The following is an 11,969-nucleotide window of genomic DNA, read 5'->3' as shown; positions in this document are numbered from 1 at the left end:
AGTATCCAGAAAATGAAAGTTTGCCCTAACACAGGTCACAATTAATGATATTCAAGAGCCATCAGTTTCTTATGTAGTTTTCTCCAGCTGAACACCAGTTATAGAAGGCCAACATTTTGAGATTGCCCATTCACAGAATTCACATTATAGTGATTAAAATAGGCCGTTGGCTCCTTTTGGTAACAGAGATGCCATATACCAGAATAGACGTGGCCTCTTTCTGAACCTCACAGTGTCTGAAAGTTGAGATGAAGGTTATAAGCAACCCTAACAAATGGGCCATCAGCCTCAGGAGTGAATTACAGGTCTCAAAAGCATTTATTTTCAAACTGATGCAGTACAAGAGGGTACATCATCTGTTAAACCCATCAATATACCTCTAATACATTTAACTGTGATACTGATTGTACTTATGTTACCACACAGGCCAGAGTGAGAGTTTAAAAAAATATGGAAAGACTATTTAAATCTAGTATAGTTAACGTTGATTTGTTTTCTTGATGATAGCTTGGAAAATGGCAAGATGTGCATTTACTGTGCCACATTCCCTGGGGGCATGTTGTGAGGTTTCAGGCTATCAGACAAGTGCATCCGGAGCATAAGTAGGGAATCTGACATCATAACACACCTTGGTGCTTGAAACTGAATCTATTAGCCCTTCCAATGGTCAAAGCTCTAATGCTTCTGTAATGTGTGAAAATCAAACCGGTTAAAATCTAATTATACATACTTAGTAATAAGCAGCAACACATTCTAGAACTGAGCATTCAGACTCTGTAAAAGATTCATTACTTTGTCAGCCCTTAATGCTTCTTATTCATTGTGTGACGCTCAGGAAAAAGGAATACAGAAGTCTCACACACTTAATCATGGCATTCCTCTACGGGAGGGAATACTGCATTTACAGGGGAAAATGCATACATTAAGAAAACTGCTAGAAAAACTGACACTGAATTATTGTACAGAACCCATCCACTAGTTTGATGACAAGGTTAAATATATACGAGGAAAAACACAAATATCAGTTAAAGAATATAAGATCTTGTAAGTTTCACCAGGAAATCCTGCATTATCTTGCAGTGACAATCTAAAAGGAAGGAAACTGTCGTTACACATTATGGTGACTGCTAAGTCAGTCCCATACATTTACAGCATGTAAGATACATATTTCTCATTTTATAAAAGCCTGTTAGGCACTGACATACATATTTACACAAATCTGCAATTTCAAGGAACTCATGTTTATAGAATTACATATTATTTAATAGAATTGAAAATATTTAATATCACAGTGAGTTGTCAGGCTTCAACTATCCAAATATCTACCAATGTAGGCTTGGCATTACATATTGCCTTCACCTAGTAACCTTCTTGGCCTGTTAAAACCAGGGTTGTGAGTTCAATCCTTGAGGGGGCCACTTAGGGATCTGGGGCAAAAATTGGTCCTGCTAGTGAAGGCAGCCGGTCTCACCAGAGCTAAAAACAGCAGAGGCTGGGGAGACTGAGACGGGACTTTGCCACAGATGGCTTTTGGGACTATGGTTTTAATGAATTACCTTTAATATTTTATTGTCTAGCTAAAAGTAGCTGTATAAAGATTGTGCCCCAAACCAGCAATTTTAGAATAACCGAAGAAATCTAAACTTAATGAGCACAGTTTTCACCTAGCTGAATGAGGACAGTCAAGTGTGTCCTCATTTAAGGCCCGATATATCTCCCATTGATCGGGATCAGGCCCTTAACATTGAAGGCAATGAGTGACACTGACAAAACACCAATAAGACCTCATTACTAAGGAAGTTCTTAATATCTGATGCCTCATTAAATAAGATGGTAGTGGCTGCAATGGTGAAGATGGTAAAGATCTGAGTTCTGAAATAACTGATACAGAATAAGGGAGCTGTAACTAATGATGAAAAGGTGGGTTTTTTACTCTGATTAAACATTCTGAAACACAAACCCATTTAAATAAAACAAGCCTTTTATAACATACATGTTTTCCAACAAACGAAAGAATTAAATTTCACAGGATAATTTAAAACCATTATTTTCATTATACGACTCCAGTCTATCCAACTGGTACTGTGATGACAGCCTTTGGAACAATACATTCACTTTCAGTCGTGGATTTTCTGAGACCGGTTCTGATCCATGGCTGTAAAGAACAGGCAAACAGCAGCTGTGATGAACACACGCACTCCCTCATAAAGAAGTTTAGGTGAGAACACACTCCATATGAACAAGTGGTGTCGTAGACCTGTTACCAAAATGATGTAGACTGTGACTGGGACCGAACATATCAGTGCATAGCAGAAACAGCCATGACCCATTGCTGCCGAATTCCTGTTAAAATAAAATAAAATTGATGTTCACGTATTATAGATTCCAAGGTCGGAGGGATCATTTTAGCTATCTGGTATGACCTCCTTGTATGACACAAGCCATAGAACATCCCCCTCCAACTGCAAACTCATAGAGCATATGCTTTAGAAAAACACCCTGTGGTGATTTAAAAATGGTCAGTGATGGAGAGTCCACCGTGACCTTTGGTAAATTGTTCCAATGGTTAATTACCGTCACTGTCAAAAATTTACACCTTATTTCCTGTCTGAATTGGCCTAGCTTTAACTTCCAGCCACTGGATCATGTTCTACCTCTCTCTGCTGGACTGAAGAGATCATGATTAAATAGCTGTTCCCCCTGTACGTACTTAGACTGTACTCAAGTCACCCCATAACCTTCTCTCTGTTAATCAGAATAGACTGAGTTCCTTGAGTCTATCACTACAAGGCATGTTTTCTAATTCTTTAATCATTCCTGTGACATTTCTCTGAACCCTCTCCAATTTATCAACATCCTTCTGGAATTGCGGGCACCAGAACTAGAAATAGTATACCAGTTGTACCAGTGCCAAATACAGAAGTAAAATAAACTCTTTACTGCTATTTGAGATCCTGTTTATATATCCAAGTATCACGTTAGCTCTTTTGGTCACAGCATCATATTGGGAGCTCATGTTCTCTGATTATCCACCATGACTTCAAATCTTTTTGAGTCCTCCATCCTGTAAGTATGGCCCAGAGCAGTGGTCCCCAACCTTTTTCATCTGGCGGGCGCTGGACGACGAGCCACCGAGGACCGTGGCTGGTGGACAAGCATCCACCGAAATGCTGCCGAGAAGCGGCAACATCAAGAGCTGTGGCTGGTGAAATGCCGCTGAGAAGCATCATCATCAAGAGGTGTCGCCACCGAAATGCCACCAAAAATCAGCGGCATTTCGGCGGCGATGCCTCTTGATGCTGCTGCTTTTTGGCGGCATTTCAGCGGATGCTTGTCCGCCGGCCAGTACGCCGGCGCAGATAGATGCCCCGGTGGGTGCCCGCAGGCACTGCATTGGGGACCACTGGCCCAGAATCTTTATTCTTTGATGTATACATTTACACTTAGTTGTATTAAAACACATATTGTTTGCTTGTGCCCAGCTTACCAAGTTGTGTGTCAGCTGCAAACTTTATCAGTGATGATTTTATGTTTATTTTCCAGGTCACTGCTAAAAATGTTAAATAGCATAGGGTCAAGAACTTATCCCTGTAGGACCCCCCTGGAAACATCTGCTCAATGAGGATTCCCTATTTACAATTGCATTTTGAGACCTATCAGTTAGCCAGTTTTTAATCCATTTAATATCATTCCACTCTTTTTTAATAAAAATATCATGTGGTCCAAGTCAAATGCCTTACAAAAGTCTTAGTAACAGAAGTCAACACTATTAGTTTTACCAACCAAACTTGTAATCTCATCAAAGTTAGTTTGACAGGGTCTGTTTTCCATAAACCCATGTTGATTTGCATTAATTACATTACCCTCCTTTAATTCTTGATTAATCGAGTCTCATGTCAGCCACCCCATTATCTTGCCCGGGATCAATGGCAGGCTGACAGGCCTATAATTATTCAGGTAATCCCATTTACCCTTTTTAAAAACTGGCAGAACATTAGCTTTCTTCTGAAACTTCCCCATTGCTTCAAAACTTATTGAAAATAAACATTAATGGTCCAGTGAGCACCTCAGCCAGCTCTTTTAAAACTCTGGGATGCAAGTTATCCGAACCTGCTGATTTAACAAAATGTTGAACCTTAGTAGTTTCTGTTTAACATCCTTCAGATGGAATGTGGAATGGAAAGTTATCACCATGCAATGAGATGATGTCATCTGTTTTTCCTCTGTATTTGGACTGAACTGAAATCTTTATTGAACACTTCTGCCTTGCTGCATTATTATTGATAATTCCATCATTTCCATCTAGTAACAGCCCAGTACCAATGTCAGGATTCTCACCCCCACCCCGCAAAATGAATGAACACCTGTTATATAGATCTCTCAACTTTTCATATCTTCATCTAACATTGTTTTATTATAAAGGCACCTCTTACATGATTATCTTTATTTAGAAGACTGTCATATTTATTATTCAACGGCAATAATGTAACTAAAAAGAGTTTCTCTATTGCCTTATATATCCTTGTCCTCTTCTGTACAGCCTCTGAAGCATCTGTCACTGCAGCAGCTGAACACCATAATAAAGGTGCCTGATACTATGGTGATGGGAGTCATCTGTGTGTGGAGATAGATATCCAGATGTCTACTTTCAATATTTTTTCTATGTAAAGACTCCATAAAAGTTATGTTGACAACTTTTAACAAAGAAGGATGTGTCTTTTGCACTGTTCACCTTCTGATGCACAAGCCCCACGTTTCTGCAGAACCATTCTATATGAAGAGGTGATGACAATTTTCCCAGGACTAGTTTTCCCCTCTTTGCTGGATGGTACAGAACAGAAAAGTTTTATTTATGTCTTAGTGAGAGCTCTCTAACATTAGTAAAGGGTAACTGGGCAGTGCACAAAACTTGGCACTCTCAAAATGAACTGCTGCCAAGAAGCGATGAGACTGTATTAAAGCAATGTAAAAATGAGAGGATTAGAAAAGTTAACAAGCATGGTTTTATATATGCCCTCCAGAAAAATATTGTATTTCAAAGTGTGAGAGAGCAGTCAATTAAATCCATGTCATAAGGGCTGACAGCTTAGCATGATCCTAACCATAAATTAGTCTTCTCATAAAGTACAGATCTGCCAATCCAGTGAAATGTTAGAAGTCTGATGGAAGTAGTATATTCTCATTTTTCGAAATAGTTTTTAACAGATTTCCCTCATGACCCAAACCCCAGGATATACCGTCTCCATTGGTAAAACTGCAACTCTGTCCCTTTCCCGTCTCTTCTGCAACTTTTATTTCCCGCCCCCCATTCTCATTTGCCCCCTTTTCTCCCCTCCCTTTAGCTAGCAGGATCCCACATCACTGGAGAGCTCAGCTGGATGTTCCTCTGACAGAGTGGTCTAACCCAGTTGTTTTGCCCAATGTGTCACAACAAGCTTCTTCCCAACTCAATCTGTGTGGTCGGAATCCTGGTACCCACATGACAGGAGTCAGAAGACACCCAAATGAGGCAGTGTGGAGATGGAAGGCTCTGTAGAAAGTACCCAGGACTGCAAGATATGCAGACTCACTGTTTCTATTCAGAGGCACTTCCTCTATAGTAGTGATGCCATGGTAGTGCATACCCTCCTTGCCTTCCACATGGGTGTGTCTTGACTTAGCTCAGCAGAGATTGCTCAACCACTCCAAATTATGGGCACCTGGTTAGGTTGGTAGATGGAACAAAGCTCAGTGAATGGAGGGAATAACATGATAAGAAAGTTTCTTTCCACAAAGATATTTTTATTTTGTTAGTAACCAAGCCCATGAACAGAATCCATAGATTATAGTTTGTAGAGACTCAGATTCTGAGTGGACAGTGAATGACATTCCTCTCAGTTTTTAACTACATGGATCTTGATATTCTTCTGAACAGAAAATCATTTAAGATGGCCAGGTAGCTCTAAGATACACTGTCTTTTTATATTGGTGACAAAATATCAAGCTCTCAAATTGTCATGGTTTATATGGGTCACTAAATACATGAATATACTATTCTTTAAGTCCAGTTAGTAACTTCAGACCAAGTCCTGCTCCCATTGAAATCAACAGCAAAACTCCCACTGATTTCAGGAGGAAAAATAACGGGCCACTGCAGCATATTTCCACTCTGGCAATTGATTAAAAATGGCAGGTGCCATATTCATTGTTACTCAGCAACTCCAGAACAAATATGCTCAGTTTATAAATAAATGTCATTCCCTAACTGCCAAGCCAAGGAAACTCAGCTAAGATAGAAGAATAAGCTAGGTTTCTCCCTTCTTACACATAACCAATAAAATATTCTGTAGGCAAAATTAGACCTCAGTTACACCAGTACATTTCTATTGTCTTCATTGGCTTGTGCAAATGTAACTGATTCTAAATTTAATACGGTATTTTGTTACTACATAGACTGCAGCTCACTCAATCCTAGCAGTTTGTGCTAACTGAAGTAAAAAGTAGCGGAAATTTGTCACTAAACATATGGCATGTCTACACTTACCGAGGATCGACACTACAGAGATCGATGCACTGGGGATCAGTTTAGCAGGTCTAGTGAAGACCTCCTAAATCGACTGCAGATCACCCTTCTGTCGACTCCGGTACCCCACCAGAACGAGAAGCATAAGATAAGTCAACGGGAGAGTGTCTCCCATTGACCCAGTGCGGTGTAGACCCAGAATAAGTAAACCTAAGCTACGTTATTCACATGGCTGGAGTTGCGTAAATTAGGCAGATTTACCCCCATAGTGTAGACAAGGCCTTAGCTAATCTGACTGAATAAACAAAAGACAAGACCTGTTCAGTAAGAAGATAATTGTTGTTTCTTGTTTACTGGTTTTATTTTACAGTCAATTCTCAGAGTCACACACTTCGAGGACAGATGTGACCGAGTGAAGATTATTTATGGCTGAATGCTTCTGATGTCTGTTAAACACTAAAAAGTATGAATGAGATTGTCAAAGGAATCTACATGAGTTAGGTGACCAACTCAATGGTAATTATGCATTTAACTGCTTTAGGCCTCTTTGAAAAAGCCCAGCCTTTATTTTTTAAAACAGAGACATTTTCTGTTCCCAATGTTCTCCTGCCAATACATTTGATATAGCTTTATGTTAAGTGAAAGTTTTCACAATCTCAAAAATTAATCAGTTGGAAGGGCTAAAAATGGCAATTCCCTTGGTTAGAAATAAATTGATTAAGAGCAACTTTTAATGGACAGGATGGTATTATGCATGTACTGACTGACAAAAATAGACAAATGCTGATTTTGATATCATAGAATATCAGGGTTGGAAGGGACCTCAGGAGACCATCTAGTCCAACCCCCTGATCAAAGCAGAACAAATCCCCAGACAGTTTTTTTTACACCCCTGTTTCCTAAATGGCCCTCTCAAGGATTGAACTCACAACCCTGGGTTTAGCAGGCCAGTGCTCAAACCACTGAGCTATCCTTCCCCAATCCCATACTATAAACTGAAAAACATAGGAAAATACAGTTTTCTATCAAATAAAGATGAACCTTTCCAATTCTTTTCCCATCAGGACTAGAAAAACAGTATCTAAGCTAAATAGTAATATAGAAAGCACAGAACTACTCAGATACAGTAACATCTGATTGCCTTCTATTTGTATAATACTTAAAATTCAAAAAGATCTCACCACAACTTCGAAGTAGGATTCACCTTGCCTCTAAATGAAATACAGCCAACGTGGGGGAGAAAAGAGAACTGTTTCATCGCTCACAGCAACACTGCACTACACTTTATGGAAGTATGACAGAATGTGAGTAGCCTAAAGCTGACTCACCACTTTGTGCAACTTGCAAGCATCCCACATGGGCCAAACAGAAGAGAGAAATGGTTAAGGACTGGATGATTAAACTACTAATAAGGTGATTCAGCTCATCAGCTGGGGACACTTAAAAGATGAGGGGGAGGGAGGGGAAGGCTGGGCCAGAGCAGCCCAGGGTCTAAGAGATGAGATTCCCCGCCCCCATCCTGTTGTGGGGGACAAGTGTAACCCACAAGCCTAATAGGGGGAGATCTTTAAGACTCTAAAGGGAAGAAAGGGGGAGGAATGAGTTGTGGCTGGGTCATTGCTCTGAGATGCACAATTAACATTTAACCCCCAGAAATGTCTGGAACTGGGTGGGGTAGTTTTGGGCATGCTGTATAGTGGGGATTCGAAATCTTTCTTTCTGAGGCTCCCCCTATGTGCCATAAAAACTCCAGGGCCCAGCGGGGCACTCGGGGCTATGGGCCAGGGGGTCCCTCAGGCATAGGCCTAGTCTGACTTCTATTTTGGGGCATCAGGGGCCAGCGGGGCTTAGGCCAACACTGCCTGGCGGGGTCTGGGGAGGGAATGCCACCTCCACCCCCGACTCACCTCGGCAGGCTCCCAGCCTGTCTGGGTTGTGGGCACAACCAAAACTTATCACTCAAAGGGGCAGGGTGCTCAACTCAAAAAGTCTGAAAACCGTTCAGGGTGCAGCCATGGGGTAGCTAAGGGCTGTGTGCAGGCAGGGGGGTAGCTCAGGATACAAGGATGGGGTAGCTAGGGCTGTGTGCCAGGAGGGCCCCCACCTGCAGTCCCTGCTCCCCGATGGCTCTGCCGGGAAACAGGCTGCTTCCATCTAACTCTGAAGCATTGTGCAGCAGGTTAGTGATATTGTTAGCTCTCTGACGGGGAAGCGGGGGCCGTGCTAGTTACATAAAGGGGAAATTGACTCTCAGCCTGTATAAAGCTGAGGAACAAAGACTTAAGTGAACTAACCCTAAAGCTTTTGGAACTCTGAGTTACTACTTCTTCTGTGGGAACTACCTTATTTAGATTTAATGTGAGTTTTTATAATTATGTACAACTGTGAAGATAATGTATGTGGATTATGACGTAGCCTTGTTATTTAGTAGAAATTAAAGAAACATAATAAAATAACATAATTCTAAAATGTTATTAAGTTGGCATCTAAATATTAAGTTAATTCCTCTTGTTCTTTTTGGACTTGATTGTGAGAGACTGACCCTCTGCAATCCTTGCTGACAATTCTCAGTGACTGAATTCTGAATCTCCATGTGCTTTTCTAAGAGTTGGGGAGAAGCACTAGGGGAGGGGTGGTAAAGTAAACTCTAAGTCCACCCAAAGGTTTCAAACACTTGTATAGCACATTGTAAATAAAGCACACAGTGTTGAACCTATGCAGGAATGGAAGAAGACTGTTTGCAGTGAGGAATCCAGGCTGAGGTAGTTTAGTGCTGACAGGAAGGGATTTCAGTAAGCCGAACATAGTTATCTTTAATAGATTTTAGATGGGTATAAGAGCTAATCCCCTAACTCATGAAGAAAGGGCCATGAAATGTGTAGTGGGCATAAGTGATTACAATGGTTTTAATGTCATATTCCTAAAAAACTCCTTCAGCAGCACAACATTCCATAAAAATGCTGGCTTTCTGGTCTGCTAATGGCTCCAAGAACAACTACTGTATTTAGTAAAGCATGAAGACTATTCCATAGTAGATTGATTTCCTTGAATGTCTCCAAACCCAATAAACTCAGACCCAGTTGGCTTAACTGATGAAATCACAATCTTTGGGTAGTTGGGTTAAAGTTTTTGAGTAATAAAAAAAATACACCTTCCATTTCAGCGTTTAATACTAATATCAGCAAACCATTAAGTAGGGCTGCTATAGTATTATCACACAGAGGCTCTAACATGAGAACACCCCCTTCACTCAGTAAATGAGATTTATCATCATCCCAATTGTGTGATTTACCATCATCCCATTTAAAACTTTTAACTTGACAGATGAGTTCAACTAGGTGAAGGAGTCACATCAGACAGCTGTTCCACTGCCCTAGTCTATACAGTGCACATTCTGGTGGGGACTTTAAAGCATCAGCCAGTTGTGTTCGGAAACAGTCTGACAGCCACAGAGTGCCCTTAAAAATGAGCATATGCAAGTTATAGGCCCCATCAAAAATTCTGATCTATGGCTGCTTTCCTAGCATACGGACTCTGCAACAATGACCTCCTTTGTTGGTGAGGTAAGGGATAAGGTACAGAAAGAGGGAGAAGTAGTCAGCATGCTGTGGATAAAGTGCCACTAGAAACATGTCTGTTGATATTTATTCATGGTTTAGTGCTGTGCAGGAGGTTGCATCCATTTTTACTCTTTAAAAGTTCAACTCATTTCCTAGATTAACTTCCAACACTACTGAGTACTCAAAATGCATTAAGTGTAGAAATACTTAAACGTATGCTGACGATAGCTAGAACCAGAAAAATCAAAGGCTTATCAGACTCTTGCGCAGCAAATTGCTGCACTGAATGATGCAATTACTGCAAATTCCCTATTCTGAGTACTAAATATAATCCAGCTCAGAAACCTTCCTTCTAAATTAATATTTAATGACATACAGGGAGGCAAAGCCGGGAACTCCCACACTATTTATGGATTTTCTGCTCACCTTGCTCTTACAAATCCCAACAGTTAACATTCTTCACCAAATCTTTCACCCTATAATGCCTCGCTCGTCTATTTCCACTAAAAATAGGGTATACAGTATGGAGGTGAACTTAAAAAATAAAAACATTATGCTGGCAAAAAATGTGAAAAGAAATCACTTTTTTCTTATAAAAGTATACCACCCATTTACACTGAATACTTGTGTGACCGGGTGCCCGGATGCACCACACTGAGGATGCTCTATTCAAGGCAGACTGGTGGTTTATTCTCTAATTAGATTCACCAAACCAGTAACAAAACAGCTCCTGTAATACCACCCCAGTTACCAAGAAGCCAAATCAGTCTTCTTTAAGCGTTCCAGCCCGCGACTCCCATCTAAACAGCCAAGTCTAATACAGTGAGAGGTTACTGAAAACCTGATTCACCACATATGAGGTTCACCAGTCCCAAAGGACCAGACACTGATCATCACGAGTCTCAGATTTTAGACAATAATCTCGCAGATGCCAGTCCTTTAGTAACTAAAACACTAAACGTTTAACAATAAAAGAGAAAAAGAAAGAAGAAAGTTGCTGTAGTTAAAAGATCAATATACATACAGATAAGTGTAATGGCCTTAGGTCAGTTTCACAGCAGAGATGGTGCTTATTTGTAAAAGTCTTTTGGGAATCAATTTTAAAGGTTATAGTCCAATAAACAGTTCAGTTTCAAGTTCCTCCATGAGACTTTCAGGGTAATCCAAGTTAAACCTGGAAACCTCAGTCTTTAAGGCTCAGACCTTCCCTGTTAAAGATTAGGCAGACAGGAGATAAAAAGGATCAGTCCTAAAGCTTTCTTTATAGTTCCCTAGCCAACTGATAAGTCTCTTGACAGCAATTGTCACAGCAGGACCTTCCCCCCCACCCCCGATGAAGAACGGGCAGTGCAGATTATTGTTTTGAAACTAATCTGTTTCCTATGCATACACAGGTAGACTACCTGCATCCATTCACATAAAACAATTAACCTTGCAAACTATCAGGACAGTTCACAGGTGGTTTACTATGTGGAATTATAACTTCCAAAGAGAGATTAGGACAATAATATGATTATACCACAAGTCCCATCTAAATGATAATATCCCCTTTTGATCTCTAATAGAACTGAGTAATGAAGCATTATGAGACAGGAGCAGGATTAGTATCTACAAGCTAATTAGATCACACTGTTAAACTTATAACAAGATTCAGATAAACACAGACAAATACCCTTAGCACCTACCCTTGATTTCTATTCCTACAAACAAATGGGTTAATGATTGCTGGTCTAGGACATCTCTTTGAAATTCACATACATGTAGATTGTCTTGATAACTCAACGAGAGGCACTGAAATGTAATGAGTCCCGAATTGACCAGTCTGTCAGTATCACAACTTGGCAGACCCCAGGTCACATTTCATTCTTTAAAATAAAAGACAGCCGGCACTAGACACATTGCCATAG

At 40.4% G+C, this 11,969-nt stretch overlaps 1 protein-coding gene across 1 annotated transcript in view; it reads right to left on the bottom strand.

Annotated features, from left to right (window-relative positions):
* Nucleotides 1-1,465: 1,465 nt before the first annotated feature.
* PIGG (phosphatidylinositol glycan anchor biosynthesis class G) overlaps nucleotides 1,466-11,969 on the bottom strand; it is a 134,176-nt gene continuing 123,672 nt past the window's right edge. Inside the window, exon 13 of the mRNA XM_045022088.1 lies at nucleotides 1,466-2,343. Coding sequence (XP_044878023.1) covers nucleotides 2,118-2,343 — 226 coding nt within the window. The 3' untranslated portion in view covers nucleotides 1,466-2,117. The remainder of the gene's footprint in view (nucleotides 2,344-11,969) is intronic.

Source organism: Mauremys mutica, chromosome 6 (assembly GCF_020497125.1).
Source record: "Mauremys mutica isolate MM-2020 ecotype Southern chromosome 6, ASM2049712v1, whole genome shotgun sequence".
Classification (NCBI taxonomy): domain Eukaryota; kingdom Metazoa; phylum Chordata; order Testudines; family Geoemydidae; genus Mauremys; species Mauremys mutica.
Note: the sequence above shows the minus strand (reverse complement) of the source record. Positions and strands in the feature narration are given on the sequence as shown.